The sequence below is a fragment of the Scophthalmus maximus genome, chromosome 15, assembly GCF_022379125.1.
Source record: "Scophthalmus maximus strain ysfricsl-2021 chromosome 15, ASM2237912v1, whole genome shotgun sequence".
Classification (NCBI taxonomy): domain Eukaryota; kingdom Metazoa; phylum Chordata; class Actinopteri; order Pleuronectiformes; family Scophthalmidae; genus Scophthalmus; species Scophthalmus maximus.
Genome location: NC_061529.1, coordinates 13,695,392 through 13,712,888, shown reverse-complemented (window position 1 = coordinate 13,712,888; position 17,497 = coordinate 13,695,392). Strand labels below are relative to the sequence as shown.

The following is a 17,497-nucleotide window of genomic DNA, read 5'->3' as shown; positions in this document are numbered from 1 at the left end:
CATACTGTAGTAAACATAAAAGTGAAGCGAGCCAGATGTTGGGATGTGGGAACACCGCTGACTTCCACACAACAGACACCGGGCTGTCAAAAAACAGACTTCTCCTTTGCTGCATTCACTTGCTCCTCATAAAGTAGAAAATTCTGATTTAAAAAAACCCCAAACACGCTGTTTCAAGAACACAAAATAAAAATAGGATTTAAAAAAAAATATATGAATAATGAACACAACTATTCAGTTCAAGGTGTCTCTTTATATGTTTGTTTGTTTTTTGTTAGGAAGTGACAACTAACAGTGATTGGAAACAACAAAGAACGCCCCCGAACAATAAACATTTTTTTTAACCAGTATTATAAATTAAACAGAGGGTCGGGCAATAGCAGATCGCGATTAAATAAACATTTTGAACCAGAATCACAAGAACTCCAGGGTCTCCTTGTGGAGTTCACTGGCCAAGTAGGAGTTCCTACATTTCTGATCGACGTTGAACGCAGCACTGGCTCTTGGCCGCTGTTGGAAGGAGCATCATGCGGCAGTGTGTGTGAGGTGGTGGGCGCAGTGCGAGCTGACGACCGTCGCGGGGACGGACGGTGTGTGTGTATGTGCCTCTGAGCCGCTTCTAACATGTGAAATGAAGAAACTACCGGAGTAACGTGAAGGTTCGCGCCGAGAAACGCCAGCACACAAAAAAGGTTGTTTTTTTTTAACCGAGGACGAGGTATCGCTGGAGGGAAAGACGCGTTGGCGAATTTCGGTACGTGAACTGCTCCTGACAAACTTTCCCAAATCTTAGCTAAGCGGTGAGAACAGCCGCGCTACGCGACAGATAACTCCCTTCTCTTATTCCCGTGGTCATTGATAGTGGGATTAGGGAACATTGTACGTTTGATTCACGTATACTTTATTAATTTAAAGATTAATTTGACCTGTGTAAAACTTCGGAGTCCTGTACTCATGTACAACACTTAAACGCACCTCAACGCATTCCTTATCATGAGCCCCACCGCCTCGAGTTATCCACAGATGTTACATACAGATGTTAGGTGCCTTACTTTTCTTCTTCTTTTTCATTTTTATTTTTTTGCTTTATATAATTTCACAACATCTAGACTGTACGTTCCGCACAGAGCAGGAGTTTCACTCAGATAAGTTGTGTTTGTCTTTCAGCTCAGTGAACCTTGATCAGCTGCTGGAGTCTGTTTTTTTCCCCATTTCTTCTATTTAAGGGAAAGATCTTTTTCCACTTCAGCTTTAATGTCAGACACAACGTGTGAGGAAAAGCTAAGCCACCGTGCTGTAACTGAATCATCTGCCCATTTCCTCTTTCCCTGCATCCAATCCATACCCCCCCTGTGGTGCCCATACTTGGCCCCGAGAAAAGGTGATTGTCTTTTTTTCTAATGAGCACCCCAGGGAGACACAGCCAGGTTTTAAATGCAGTCTATTCAGAGGCCAGTGACTCTCCCCACCAGCTGCTGAAGAAGAATGGGACAAAATCAATCAGTTGCCAGTGAAAAGTTCCATCTTCTTCTCCACTGACCTCACTTGACCCGTCAGACAAAAACACCTCTGAAGTTCATTTGAGATAGATGTTGCTTGGATGCAGTGGACGACGCGCTCTTCCAGGTGGTCCAGACAGGAAGCGGCCCGAGTGTGTCTTGGATCACGGAGTCGGCACTTGGATTCCTCTTCCTGAGTCTTGGTATGCTTCAGCTGTGATAAAGTTACCAGAGCTGCAGAATGTGAGAGTCTCCTTCTTTGTTATTTTGTGGTCCAACGCTTCTTTTCTTTTCTTTTTTTTTTAAAATGCTGCTTAGGATATACCGGGATCTTATGAGACCATAAAGTTCCAACTCTTGCAAGTCACAGCTCGGATTTCGCCGTGAGAGTTAAAGGTCGACTTTAAACCCGACCTGACACTGTGCGTTTGTTTGACGACTGAGGAGAGTGTGTGCGCCTTAAGTGATATAGCAGACACCCGGGGGAGGTCAGACCTTCTTTTTTTGTGGTTTTCATGATGTTGACAAGCTCTCACACGGGCATGGGGGAGCTGTTTGTCGGCAGATGTGGTGTAATGCACCTTTAAATGGCCACTACTGAAAATTCTATTTCCAGGCTCGGTGTCTGATTTCCCCCTCCAAACACACTGCGGGTCACTATGGAGGACTACTTGCCCCCTGGTTCGACAGCGTTTCAGATTTTTAAAAACTGGAAATCTTTAAATGTAATTTCCCAAATTAGGTGCCACTTGCCAACTTCACTTGCCAGGTAAGCATTCTGTGGTCACAGGTCACTGTTGGAGAGTTGAAAATAGCTCTTTTTTTTCTCTTTCAGCACAGCGGGGAATGATTATCCTCCCATTAAGGGCTATTTTGGCCAGGGTGTGTATTATGTGCACCATATGGACGAAACTCCTCACGGTGCCCTGCGGGTGTTCATTGTGGTGGATCCGTTATAGCCACATTTAAAAAGCATTCGCAAAAATCTAGTGGACTAAACAAAAATAGAGGCCCGTACGCTGTGTGTCTGTGGGAAGTCGCGGGTTAGGGCAGCGTCTTTTGTAGAAGCTGTGTATTTAATTGAGATGAAGAGAGACTGTCAGGGTTGTATTGTTTTCCCCCAGTGAATGAAAAGCTGTTAGTCTCTCAAGGCCTGTGTGTCAGGGGACAAACTGCAGGAGTGATGTGGGAAAGAGGGCACTCACAGGAAAGCTGTTTGTCAAGGGGTATTTTCTGTCGGGGTGAGAGGGGTAAGAGGGAAGGAGGGAGGTCATGCAAAATAAACATGGCACCAATGCTGAATAAAGACGCCCTGTCTTCAGTTTGCCCGTAGGATGCCTGCCATACCAGATTGGATTTTTTCGATTTGTTCTGAACATAAACATCCGTCCAGACTGATGGTGTCCTAAAGAAATGCGCCCCACCATGTCTGACTTCCCAGGGGACCTCCAGATTTCCCATGGGCCTTGTAAGGACGGACGGTGAATGCAGCTTGATGCGGCAGATCTGTGACTGTAGCAGGGAAGCGTAGCAGGAACTTTACGGATTCTTATTTTTAGCTTCTCCTCCCATTAAATTGTTCTGCATGAGGAAAAATAATTTTGTGCGGTCAATTGTTGCACAAAAGGCTCATTAGGCTCCTCTTTGAGATTCTGATTGTGGGTCCAAAGTAACTGTACGTCGATCAGTTGTGCGCATAACCGCTTGGCAATAGGATGGCCGGATGGGTGTTTTCTTTGGACACTGTTAGAATAACACATAAGGGTTTAAATGTAAATACAGTCCATTTATTGGCAGCAGTCTTTAAATATGATGTCACATCCTCTCCAACTTGTCTGCGTCCCTATTACCTTTCCTGGAGAGACAGAGAAAGTGACATGTCTGGCTGATAGCAGAAGTCCTGTTTTCCCCTCTCGCTTCCCCTCCAGACATTTTCAGTGGTTTCACTTCTCTCATAACCTTGACAGGCTGTCAGTTGTGATAATACTCCAGATAGTCGTCAGCCCCCCCGAGGACCTTTTTTCCTTAAGCATGTCAGGCCTGAGGTTCTGGTTCAAGGGATATGTTTGTCTGTGCGTATTTTTTCAGAGGGAGTCTTTTAACACATTGTGGTGATGACTCTGAATACATTTTCTCTTTATTTGCATGAGCGCTGTATCCCGGCCAGCATCTGTCCCCCCTTAATCTTCTGTTTGTTGTGTTTCGAAGAAAGGAATTCGGGGGTCTGGCCACCTGGATCAGTGTCAAGCCCGGCGATTAGAGGAACAAGTAGGTTTATCAGCCCATCCATCGCAGGTCTTTCTTTTAATAACCGTCCGAATCACTCTCGCGGCATCTGTCTTCAATTAGGGGGCAAGTTGCAGATTCCCGTGTGGGAAGTTCATGCCGCGGGTAATGCAGTCATCAGCTGTGGGAACCAAATGCTCTCCATTTGTGTTAAATGGCAGCTAGTTCAAGCACAGGTGGTGAGCCTGGTATGAATGTTAGTCTGTGCCTGGTGTTTTCTTAAGGGTTTTAAAACTGTCTGTGCCCCCTCCCTAGGAAAACAAGGATATGGAATTCTGATATGTCAGCAAACAGGAGGGGGGAAGTTAATGAGTTACGATTGTTTAATTCTGTCCAGAAGTGTTTAAGATTATTGGTTTCACTGTCCTGTCAGAAATGTTCAATCATTTCACTTTGTCCACCCAAACCATCTTCCATCCGTTGAATAAACACATTGAAGGCCCAGACGTCTGCAGTGTTTCTAGGTTTTGAGCCCGTTATTCCTAGTCTATCCTCTCATTGACCAAAGGAAGATTAGCATAGTTGTGTCTGGTCAGTAAGCGGGGTTAGCTCAGGGGTCACAGTGGGCAGGATTATCGGAGGATTTTATTAGTTCACAGTTCACTGAGACCAGTTCAGAGCCTAAGCCTCATGAATAACATGAATACCACAACATGAATACAACTAATTCAGGGTTTGCAAACTAACCCACCACTTGAAAATCAATTGAGCAAGTTTGATCAAAGTTAAAGAAGTTTAATTCTCAAAAAATATACTGCATTGACCAATCATAAATCAACGTCTCAGAGCTTCATGTCCATCCATGTTCAAGGAAATGCACAACGTTTTTTAAAGCTAGAAACTTTTTTTGCAATTTACAGACAGAATATTCGTTTTTATGTTTCAGACATGAACTGTTGGTTTCAGACACGAACTGCGGAAAATGCCCGGAATATTGGGTCCAGATATTTTCCGGAGTTTGCCTTTCACATATGACAGACGCAGCAGGAGGTTTGCCCGAGTCAAATGCGTTCACACCAACAGGAATTTCACAGATTTTCAGGAAAATATCTGGACTAGAATGCATGTCTGAAAGCTCCTATAGTAATTGATTTAGACAACATGCAGTGAGAAGAACGACTTAATTTTAGAGTTTTTTAAATGCAATATTTTCTGGCTTACACTTTACACTGCAAGTAAATAAGCTTGAAATAGATTATATTGTCCAAAAATGTTTCCTTTTCTTTTTTTGTTGTATTAGAATTGAAAAGAGTTTTCCATCATTCACTTGCTGCGCTTTGCCCTGAGATGAAAAAGGAAAGTTTTGTGGCTGCAGAGATTCTTGTGTAGTAAACAAGTTTTTTGCGTCAGTCCAGGCTGCAGCTGCAGGGAGCTGCGATCTTAATGTTCAGAACCAGCTCTGTGACTTTTCTCCTGGCATGCCTGCACATCGTAATTGGCGAAGCTCTTGGCAGCGGGCTCGGTTTGGCCTCGGCTGGCCTGGCTGTCAGAACGGCACTGTGGCCAGCGGACGCGTCCGTCCTAATCCCCGAAGAATTCCCGCTCCTCTGATCTAGTTGGCCCAAGAATGTGGTGTCTGAAAGGCCGGAGGCACACCAGGAATCACATGGAGACGAGTTCTCATGCACAGTCTTCCATGTTAATTCGTTATAAGGAGCCAGAGAGGCAGTGATGTGACAAACTGGCAGCATTGTGGCTCCGAGGGGACACACCTCATCATTAACAGTACCACAGGCTGGCATGAGGGATTAGAAAAATACATGCCCCCAAGCCTGAAACTGTTATCTCACTGGACAGTTACACCAATAATTAAAGACAATTTTTTTTAATGTGGCATGGATTTATTTGTAGCACTTGTCAAACAGATTTATAAGAAAAGTTTATGTAAAATGTGTTGTTGCTGCAAGTGTTGAGCTCACCTGTCATTCTTTCTATAATTCTACGTATCTGACGTTCATAATTATATTACTATTGACTTTGTGTAAAACACTGGTGTTAATTAGTTCTGAAACGGCTCAAATGGCAAATCCTTTTTACATTTACTTTGGAGCTGCTAAATCTCTTGAGTGCCCATTCGTGGCACGTCGAACTCACTCCTGCCCTATTTCTGCCGATCAGCATGGCCTGATAGCACAATCGCCCCCTACGCGTCTCGACCCTGGTTACACTATACGTTACCATGTCGCTGGCATGAGCTAATGCGGAGCAGCAAGCAGAGGAATGAGAAGAATTTCCCTTTTATATAAGACCTGATTAGATTGGCTCGTCTCTGTTCCCAGTGAGCCAGTCCAGTCAAGAAAACACGAATGACTTACTGTAAAGAAACCAGAGATATTTTTCTAATATGAACCCACCGAAACTGATAAAAACATTGCCATGCAGTCTGTGCGGTAAATCTTGACATAAAGTGCTTGGGTTCTGTCTGAACTTTTTATGTTTTGTTTTGTTTTGTCAGCTCCAGAGGCCTGAGTGCCATGCCAGAGGGGTCCCATTCTGCTCTCCACCAGGGCCCAATGGGGGAAGGTAAGATCAATGCAATTATATCCAGTTCTGCTTGGTAATTGCTGACCATGAATTGACCAGTCTTATAATGCAGAGTTTTAATGAGTGGGGGGAGAGTATGTTTGGTCAGCCAGCACAGTTTGCTAACAAAACACAGAAGTACAGTAGCGGCAAATTGAAAAATCCCGGGGATGAAAGAATGGAGGAAATGTAGAGGCTTCGAGAGGCCGAGCTGAGAGAGCAGTGAACTCTCCTCCTACAGTCCCGTCCCAGCTGGCAGAGAGGTTTTTTGTGTGACTGTGGAGCTTCGGCCAACAACCCTTCATACATCTGAAACCCCCGAACACTCGCACGTCGAACCAGAATGTGTCAGAATCACAGACAGCCAAGATGGTTGGTCCAGCCAGCGGTGCTGACCTTGCATGCTGGGGGCCACTCAAATTACATATTATTTTAGTGTTCATTATCTTGAGCCGCGGAGCCACTGCATTGACACAGGGACTCTTTGTATCTGTTTGCCTGCTCTGTCCCTCTAAACCCCCCCGACCGCCCCCGCGCCTCCTCTTCTTTCTCCTGAACACATTTGGCACTGGGCTTCGACTTTGGCTGGAGAATACCAATGTGTCAATGGTTCCCTTTTTCCCTTGCGCCGGACCCTTTGCTTCAGCGTTGGCCAGGAGAGGCTCTTGGCTCAGGGAGACGTGTGCCACCCTCATGAGAATTTGTATGTCTGTTTCCTCAAAAGGCCACTCGGCGCTGACATCACGCCCTCACAGCTCATTTTTGCAGCTCGGATGCCGAGTGCGAAATCACCTTGGCCTGACAGAACACCCACCGCTGCTTTCAGACTCGCTGTGTGTGTGTGAACCAGTTGGAGTTAATGTATGACAGACCTGGGTCTGCTGTGGATGGATGAATGGTAATTAGGGGGCAGGGCCTGCTGGTAATGTGCTAGTATCTATGTGTGGTGATGATTGGATGCAGTTAACAGGCTGGAGGAATGCACATGGTGACAGGAAGCCCCCTGTCTGGTCAAGGTAAACAATGACAAGGTTGTGGTCCGGCTCCAATTTCTCTGAGGGGGTCAAAGGATTTTGAAGTTGAAAGTTGTGTTGATTATTTGACTCTACACCAGGATTTGGACGCCACCAGGCATGATCGGACAAAACCAGCATCAAGGATCATTTGTGGGCTGTGCTCCAACATCTACCCAAATGTTCCGTTCAGCTGTTGAAAGTATTTTTTCAATTGTTCTGCACATTGAATACTTTGACAGGACAATCTGAATAACAGGAAAAGTATAGTATATCATTTCCATAAAAGTGAAACTTTTATCGCCATGGTGGGATGTGAACCAGCGTGATTGAAATCCTTGTATCCCTCGTGTGAATTACGTGAATATGTTTAAACAAATGACTGTATGTCTAGAGGTTGTCAATCCAGTGACCTTGACTTGAGAAGTCATCAACAGACCTGAGGCTGCGTGAGGCAGGTCTCTCAAAGATAAGGGTTCCTGCTGACCTACTTCACCTCAGGCAGGAATGTAGCTGCGTGTGCATATTGTACGGCGTTAAAGGGGTTCTGACGGATCATCTCCATTCACTGCAGCTTTTCCAGACCAGTGGGCATAGGCCTGTGGACATAGAGAGACGATGGCAGGGATGGTTGTGTCTCTGAGTGGGGCTTGTTAATGGAGCTTCTGGACTGGAACACTGTCTCTGCTCAATTGCCCAAAGCATTAACCACCTGCAGCCTCAGGTGAACCTGAATCGACTCCTGGTAAGCAAAGGTCAAGTCATGCACTGCCACTGACGCATCCACACATACAATGTTTTAGTTTTAATAACACATTATTGCTGCTACTTTTACAACCGACGTCCACCCTACTCCGGAGTTTTCGAGAGTGATCGCTTCTTATCGGTCATCATGACTACCGGCGGTGAAGGCAAAGAGTTGTAAACACTTACCATCGTAACCGTTCCACCTCGGCGTTGGTCCAAGAGGAGAAAGCCCTGCTCTTACTTTTCACCATTGCAGTTTCTCATTGCGGAGTAGACAATCTGCTTCTTGTTTTACACCGGCGCGCACAAGCCCAAAGTACGTGAGTGGTCACATGATATGCGTTTTCAGGTGTGTTGGTATGGACGGAGATCAGCTCTGATACAGAGCTAAAACACTCGACTGGACGAGGATCGTTTTGGCCTTAAAACGTAGCAGTGGGATGTTGCTCAGCTGAGTCCCGACTCCCTCGTCCTGTACGTTTGCAACATCTCACTACTGTTGCATAGGTTTATGTTTAGACATTACATAACATAGCTGCTATTGTAATAGAATTCAAAGACCTCCACACTCACCGTGTTGCATTTCATTGTTTGACTCAGGCTCCCGTACCCGTCTCAAAAGAATTTATTTCAATGTAAATGATTTTACAGCTCCTACAATGGCATTCCTCCTTAAAGAGCTCTTCTGGTGGATTAGCCACATTAGTTACAGGCTCTCCGCTTCGGGGTGTTCCTGTCAGACGGCCGCTCAGAACCTCCATAACACTTAACACGCAGTTGATGCAAGCAAGCATGCAGTGCACTCAACTGTTTTACTGCCGATATGATGCATTCATGGCTTTGGAATATCAGTTACATGTTTTTGTAGGAGAGGGTTTGTGTAATTAATTTATTAGAGCACGACAAAAACATACTGTATCCGCTCTGTAAGTGTCAAAGCAAGCAAAATTTCTCATTTGACTGCTGTATACATAAATGTGTTAATAAGGTCTAAACTCCTGGGGACATTGCCTCACACCCTTTATAACGCTGCATGTGATAAACAGCTCGATGTGAAGTAAATGAAGTGCTCCCTCCCCCTGACATCCTTCCCCACACACTCCTCACACAGTTGTCCTGCCACCGGCCTGCGTGGACTCTGCAGAGAGGCGCTAACAGGACAGCAGTTTGCTCGTGTACAGTCGGAGTGGTGGTAAAGTTTACATTGGACTCACACCTCAGGGCCCAGATGGTGTGTGTTGTCGAGAGGAAATGCGAGTTTTGAATAGATCCAGGGTTGGCAGTGTTGCTAATGCCTGAAGGGTTCTTGCTGGGGTGTGTGTGTGGGGGGGCTTGTTAACGGAGGAGTTTTCCTAAGTGGATCATCACATGCCTGTGCACTGAGGTCATTTGGCACAGTCGGATCCTTCAAGAGCCATGGTCATGCACAGGGGAGGTTTACGGGATTCAATTTGAGCTTTTGGGGAGTGTTGAACTTTTGTAACATTGAATATGCTGCCTCATTGAAACGTGTCGTCCTTTAAATCTCAAAAAGGGATTTTGTCCTTTGCCGACTCTGTTTGGGTGTGTATGATGAGGCCATATGACTGTTGCATTGTTACAATGCAAGAGTCATTACGTTACTTTTTCTATCATATTTTTCAGACATCCTCAGGTCTTTACATAAGCCGTTCCGAAATCTAAAAAAAATCTAAACATTTACAAAAGAATAAAGTATCTACTTGATGTTTTACAACACTCAAATGACTGAAATTTGTAGACACACATTAGTTGGTTTCACTTTTAAACACCAGAATTCCCCAAAAACTTCCCAGCTTTTTGACCATTTTGACCTTGACTGTCTGTGTGGAATGTAGGTTCAGTTCGTTCGTTCGTTCGTGTGTGTGCGTGCGTGCGCGTGCTCTCAGTCTCTGTTGTCCACTGAGGTTTATTTGCCGGCTTAAAGGCTAATTATTAACACGGGATAAAAGGTTTGTTTTGAGGCCAAACATGGGTACAAATCAAACCATGTTGTACCTACAGTGTAAGAGACGGTTCAAAGCAGCAAAATCTTGAAACAATTCTTCCCTTCATCAACGGATAAGAAATAAATCTAGGTCTCAGTGTCTAACCACCAGTGTCCTGACTCATGCTGTTTGATAATAGTCTGTGAAGACTCGATGCTTAATCCTCGGAGGCACCCGTTCTGCTTGTTCCTCCTGCCCTCCTGAGGGGCAGCCATTCACCGTTGCCAGGTGGGGAGGAGTTTTTCTCATGGGGATCAGCACAAGACCACCTCCCTGTCTCCCAAAAGCCCCTCTGGGAGGAGACGAGTGCCAGAGGTTGTGGAGGGGTGCCGGAGGAGGAAGTGAGGAGTGGATGTTGAGGGGCGGAAGGGCTTTTATTAAGATGTAGTGCAGAACATGCTTCGCTCTTTATCCCCCAAGGGGGAAACAGGGTCACACACTGTGCCCCTTGGCTCTGAAATATAAATGAGCAGAGTAGCAGTCACCGCAAGCCAGTTTGATGTTGGCCTTTTTATTTAGTGTCAGCCAATTAGGAGCTTGTAACATGCATTATTGTAGGAGGTGAATGTTCTTGTAATGGCCAGTGGGAATCTCTAAAGAATAGTAACTGTTCAAGCAACAAAAAAACAAAGGTGAAAAGGCTGCAAGAATGTGCTTACACCTTTAAACTTTGTCAAGGCAGATAAGGGTGTGTTGCAAGAAAAGTTGCAACATTTTCTGAGGAGACTTCGGATAGTGTCGATGTATCCTAAAATACCAGCGTTATAGGAAAAAAAACAACTTTTTGGCCCAAGGTGATTGAATTAATGGATGATGCTGTCAAGACAGTGCCAGGCACCTAGGAAACGAGGAATGACTCATAGTGATGAAACCTCAGAAATTTCCAATAATTTCCCTGCTCTGTCGTCACTGATCGTGCATGTACGGTCAAGCCTGTGTCTGGAGGAATATCATAAAGCGAGTTCAGATGTGATTCACGCTCTGCTGGGTTCAGATTCATCCGTCATTTGATACATGAGTCAGTATGAATCAGGTAGGAGCGGCGGTGTGAAGGTTACCAACAGAGCAGGCAGGGGCTTGCTTTTTTCTGTGGGATGTTTTGTCCACAGTGCTGTCACTCTTACTCTGATGTTTTATACACTCTGAGCAACTCTTAGCAACTCTGAATCGAAGTACATCTGCAGTTGTAGGATGAGTATTTGCATGCTGAACATCAATATAAGCTGTGCTGTTCCTGTTTCTTTTCTTCCGGTTTTCTGGTTTGATTAGAGAACAACACGATAGCACAGGGGGTAACATAGTAGGTCGGAGTCATGCAGGTGTGTCTCCTCCGCAGACTTCTTCCCTTTAACTGTGTAGAACACACTCATCGTTCATCACGTTATAAGGCTGCTCATGGAAATTGGATGGATTGGAGAAGAGAAAAAAGTGATCAATAGAAATCATCCTGGACTTTGACGCCTTATTTCTTCAGCCTTCTTGCTTTGGTGGACAAAACTCATCACTGCTATCTTAAAGGTATGCAAGGACCGGCATATATGGATTCCAGTAATCGGAGGGCATTTATATGATGTTTTGCTCTGCTGTTGAAGTGTTTTGAACATAAGCTGTTTTCAGACACAAACTCAGGAAATTTTCTGGAGTTTGCCGTTCACATGGGACATCTGCAGTTCGAGATTGTCCGGGTCAGACACTTCAACAACAGTGGGAACATTTGCATAATATTCCGGCGAGGTATGGAGATGGAGATTTTCCCGCAGTATTCTCACACAGCTCACTCTGACATTTCCCAGAAATTCAGAAAGTTCTGGAAAATGTTTGGAGCAGCGTTTGCGAACATTTGCGTTCTCCCACACAAGTTTCAGGGAAATGTCTGTACTGTAATGCGTGTCTGAGAGAAGTTGATTATTATTACTACCTGTTGTTGATGCATATAACATTTCCATCAGTTTATGTCAAACTTTGTATTTCCTAAGTCAAATAGACATTGTGTTATGCAAACTTGGAGCTTCCATCCTGTTGAGTGTAGAACGTAGACATCGGAGAAAAGAAACTTCACCTTGTCCTGGATAGAATTTGCATCGTTATCTGCATAGAGGCTGTTTTGCATGAACCGATGTGAGAATGTGAAAGTTGTGTCATCACAAGGTTTTACAACCAACAACTAACGTCACAGAGGTGTGCTTTGACTTACCAAGTTTTCGGGGAAGGTGGTGATGTTCAGCCATAGAAAATGATGCATCAGCATATGCTGCTCTGTGCCAGATCATACAGCATCTGCTGGGCTTACTGCAAGAACATGTCAGGGACTGTTAGTTAGAAATAACAATTAAACAATGAATGCTTTATGGCTCTTACACCAAGAGCTTCAGACAGACAGAGATCACCGCTGTCATGCACATGACTGTGGCCTTTTAGAAACGTTAATAGCCAGGTGCTGGGGTATTCATTTCAGAGTTTCTGTCCGCCTCTGACGTCATGGTGACATGATTGACATGCACCACGTTATTAGCGCTGCATGTCATGTAGCCATGATGTCAGAGGCGGACTAGTTTATGAACCGTCTGCATTGTTAACCATCTGATAAGCTCACGCTGAAATGGAAACAAGTGTAGACTTTACATTATTAGCTCCAGACTGATTAGTCATCATGGAGCCCCTCGGTGAGTGGGATGTCCTGTCTGCTTGCAGCCATGAAACAGACGGAGGCCTTTCCCCTTAAATCAGTCCTACACTCCCATATTTGGGTTGACAGTATTTTTATTTGGATATTTTCAGAGCTCCACAGTGGTACCATTTACAAGCATTCCCTGGTAAATATAGACGAACACCGACTCAAATCTATTTAGTAGTATGTGTTCAATTAAACATTCAGCCAGAGCAGCCTCTATTTTTTTTCTTTCAACAAAATGTAGAAAACACAATGACGATGACAGGGCCACTGCACTGAACCAATATTTTCTGTTGGGGAGGGAATCGAGTGATCCACTCGTCATCGCAAAGGGCCCTGTATGCACAACTTTTGAACTTGAAATCAATTATTAATTTCTTCGAAAGAGCGGGGTTGACGGAACCCTTATTGACAGAAAACAGTGTGGAGACTCGTTGTGGATCAGCTTGGAGTGAGTGGCCTTTAATGGAGACTTTTGATCCCAGTCCTGCTGTGGACCACTGGCTGAGCTCAAAGCGGACCAGACAACCTGTTCACAAAAACTGGACCACAGATATCTTTACTTACTAAGACAATGACTGTTGTCTAAATGGACTGACATTTACAATTATTACAGGTGTTAAAGCAGGAATAGTTAAAACCTTCTGTACTTGTAGGTTCAGAGTCAGATCATTTTGCTCTGTAAATGTCTCCATGCGATACTAAATGTTTGAATTCAGTATTGTGCTCTTTGGGGGAAAAGTAAAAGGTCAAGCACTGATTTTCTTCATTGGAAATCACTTATCACAGTTATTTTGGTTACAGGTTGTGTTCACATACAGCGCCACTGCCTCCGTCCAGGGGATTTGGACTCAGGGAAGCAACAAAAGAGAAGGGAAGGTCATGCCTGTAGCATTAAAACACCTTTGTCTGTAAATGTTAACCTCGGCTTAACAGACAGGAAACTGGAATTCAGAGAATTACAATGAGGTGTTGGGAGCTTTTTCTTTTCTTCCGGAATTCCAAACATTTTTCTTTTCCCAACAACATTAGTAATCTGTTCACACACGAGAACGTGACCTGATGTAAACCATAATGGATCACACAGCCTCTACTTAACAGTCTTGCCGATGACTTTGTTGAGACAAAATGGACTTTGAGAAAACTGCTATGAGTTATTGAGGTTAAGCGGCTGATTTAACTTTACTCCAAATACTACACTGTCTCTCTAGCCTTGACTTGGTTAATGGTTATGTCTGCGAGTTAACAACTGTATTGACGCAGTTGTGAAACAAAGGAGTGTTGTGTTTTTTTTTAGGTCTACTTATGTTGTAAAGCTGTGGTGTCTGAATGTAGAAATCATTGGCCGGGCTGAAATGGAAAAAATGTTTCTCCGGACCATATATTTAACGGTACAAAGCCGTCTCGTCTTCGCAACTATTGTGTGTGAGGTATGATTTTACAGGTCGCTCCACTGAGCTGTGCGGAATGCTTTCAAATCATACCTCAACAAGGTTTTTGAAAGACGTAGATGTAAATGAACGCTCCCCCCTCGCATGTGGCAAGTAAAAAATTTTTTTGTTGTCTCCTTCTCTTTGCCAATAGTGCAGATCCAGCGAGTACATGACAAACACAAGTTCATATGTGACGGCCTCAGCCAGTCTGTAGTTGTGCAGAAAACAGATGGTTTAAACTAGCGTGCGCTGTTCACTGCCCCTGGTGCGGTACTTTCATTTTATAGACATTTCTCTGCATTTATTGCCAAAATGGCACTGGCATTTAGGATTGAAGGGATTAAGCCCAAGAAATATTTTCCCTTCCAATAAAGTTAATGGTAACAAATTGCTCCAGCGCAGCTTTCACGTTTGATGGCTCTCTTTTTGCTGAAATGAGAATTGCTTGAACGTAACACAACGTTTACGTTCATGTGTGTATTCACTGTCCCATAAGCAACCATGTTCGCTGTTGACATTTAGCAAAGCTAAAATACAGAAATGCACACAGTGCTCATGTTAAAATATGAGACAACATTAAGAATGGACATAAATACTGTATATTTTAAGACATACCAGGTCATATACAGTGTAATCGTGCTATATTTAAGACAAACTTTTTTTTTGAAAGGATAAATATGACACCAGGCACTTAACAATCCTCCACATGTGACAAATGGGTGGCACAGTAATGGGCTTGGCCTTGCCACAGTGGCAACAGATCCCTCAGAGATTGGTGGTAAATGTTTGCAGACGCTGGAAGAGGCACAGAGCCAGACCAGACCCCGCTTTTAATCTGTCTGTATGAAAATGGTTGCATATTTACTATATTGAGAGAACTCAACATGAAAACTGAGTCACAGAGGATGCAGACAACTCTGAAGATCACATGTCGTCTTTGTCCGAGGCGACAGGCAGAGTGGAAAAACTTTGCACGGCGTGACACAGGAGGACCAGTGTCCTTGGCTTATCTCAGACTTGCATGTTGACCCAGGTCATTTGCATTCCTCTGCACGGGCTGTTTCAGTCGCTGATGGGTCCGCCACGGTTGTTTCCCCCCCCCCCAAAAACGCGTTGTGTGTGCGGTATCAGCTACAGATAACGTCAGCCTACAGAGCCTGTATCTGAAGTGGTCGATCATAGCTGTGGTAGGAGTTGAGCTGGTGCTTGAGTCAAGTGCATGTTCAAGTCTTAAAACGTTCTCTCTCTCCATCTGTGCAGCTCAGTAGTACCTGTGTATAAGAGGATACAGATAATGATTCAGAGCAATGATATATTATTTAGGAGAGTGTGGAAACTGTGCAAGCATGGCATTGATATTTGGGCTGTCCTTAGTCCAGGTTGTGCTGTTCATTGAGTGCAGTCCTCAACCACAGCAACGTTGTTATAGAGGGATATGAGGGGGAGGAAGTGGAGGATGGAAGAAGGGAGTTTCACACGCCAGACAGGATAACTCAAAACCAAAAGCGAAGACAAGAAGCGACAAAGGATACGGATGCCCCATTCTAACTCATGGTGGTGTAGTGGAGTGTAATAGCTTCCCATTACACTCCCGATCAACCCTATGATTTGTCACGGAGCGTAAACAGAGTTTTCTCTCGTGGTCAGCTCCTGTCGCCAACTCATCCTTTTCTCCCAGTGAGGTTTTGCCTGGGAACTGTGCTGTCGGTTGCAGCCCAGTTTGGACTGCGGAGGAAGTAGTGCAGCGCGAACAAGACTCTCATGAGTTCAGTATATTGACTCATGGAAAGTTCGAAGATGCCAAGAGAGGTTTGTGTGCGTGTGCGTGCGTGCGTGCGTGTGTGTTGGGTGGTTGTGTGTGAATAAACTAAAAGGCAGTTTGATTCTTCATGTAAAGCCCTTAAACCCACTGCATGTCCCACTTTTCTCAACATTTCATAAATCATGTCACATATTTTGCTTGTTTTAATATCATTTGTTCCTAGGAGAACCGTAAAAAGTAATACTGCATGTTCTCTATAAAACTGCATGTTTGAGATACAGCGAGTATGTATGTCTGTTCAAAGTGAATCGGTGGATTTTCAAACTCTCAATTGACAAAATTCATGATGTTTTGTATCAGCTGTGGGCTTCTGACCACTAATGCACACTCAAGGATGCACATATTTTATTCAAAGCTTGTCAACGCTCTTGTTTTTATCAGGCGCATGAAATGAGCTACATCCCCACTCAGCAGGAGCACTTACTTGAATGATGTAACTGAACATGTGCCTCGTTGATTTCCATTTAATATTCTTAAGTTAAGTTACACGACAAAGGTCCATTTCTTTAGCTGAGCAAAATGGTTTTGGCCCCATTGGCCCGTGAATATTTAAGGAAACTGAGCTCTCGGCACAGTGGGCACTCAGTGCCCCATTCTCACACACCGCCAGGGCTTGGTATATTTAGGAAACGTTTGTGAGGAAAATTCCCCATCTGGCCAGGAAGGATGTGAAACTGAATATGGATTCCATTTCTTCATAAATTCAGACGTAGCCTAATGGCGGCATATAAACAAAGCTCCGAGTGCCTTTCTCCGCTTTTTTTTTTCTCTTCCCATCAGTTTCCCTTCTCTCTGTTTTTCCAAGGCTCAGCCTTCAGCAGTTAGAAGAACAAGAGGAAATGACTGGGTTTTCCATAGAATATGCCGTGTTGCAATTAGGGCCATGTCAGTAATGATTTGAGCTGAGCCTTTTACTGTAAACCGCCCCTCTGTGTCTCAGCCTGAGAGCATAAACACAAAGCTCCGAGCCGTCTTTTATTGATTCATGGACAGCAGTCTGTTCAATGTAGCTTGAACGTTTGCAGATTTTTATTTTTCTGAACTGGTGTCTGGTGTCTTAGTGCAGTCGTGCAGCCTTTGTTTTTATGGGTGCACTTGGTGAGAGAAGACGACCATTAAGACGATTCAAAAATTCTTCTGAATAATAACTGCAATATAGAAAAAATAGTCAACTCAAGCAGGAGCTTTGTAGGAGAACCGTAGTCCTTTATTCTGTAGTTTTATAAACCAGGAAACTGCAAGGAAGAGACATTAACAAAAAATTTGCTATGATAATATAAAGTTGTAAAGTTTACTAATGGCATTTTCATCTCAGCTGTCTCAAGTTATCTTCAACTCTTCAGCGCAGCTGCCACCAACAACAGACAGATTACAGGGCAGATGTGTGTTTTCAGACATTATCTCCTGAAAATGTCCGAAAAAACTATGACGAACGCGCCAGGACATCACAATCACAATAGCAGGAACATATCAAGACCGGGTAACCTTGTCGTGAAT

The 17,497-nt window shown here is 44.2% G+C and overlaps 1 protein-coding gene across 7 annotated transcripts in view; it reads left to right on the top strand.

Annotated features, from left to right (window-relative positions):
• Positions 1–518: 518 nt before the first annotated feature.
• The window catches only part of LOC118286412 (pleckstrin homology domain-containing family G member 3), a 32,129-nt gene continuing 15,150 nt past the window's right edge, over positions 519–17,497 (top strand). For 2 of the 7 annotated variants that reach the window (XM_047327201.1, XM_047327200.1), the window contains exons 1-2: positions 864–1,702; positions 6,241–6,308. In XM_047327201.1, the coding sequence (XP_047183157.1) occupies positions 1,590–1,702; positions 6,241–6,308 (181 nt within the window). In that variant the 5' untranslated portion in view covers positions 864–1,589. Of the gene's footprint in view, positions 755–863; positions 1,743–2,143; positions 2,269–3,707; positions 3,768–6,240; positions 6,309–17,497 lie in introns of those variants that run through there. The other 5 variants (XM_047327203.1, XM_047327202.1, XM_047327205.1 and 2 more) reach the window with 5 other exon arrangements.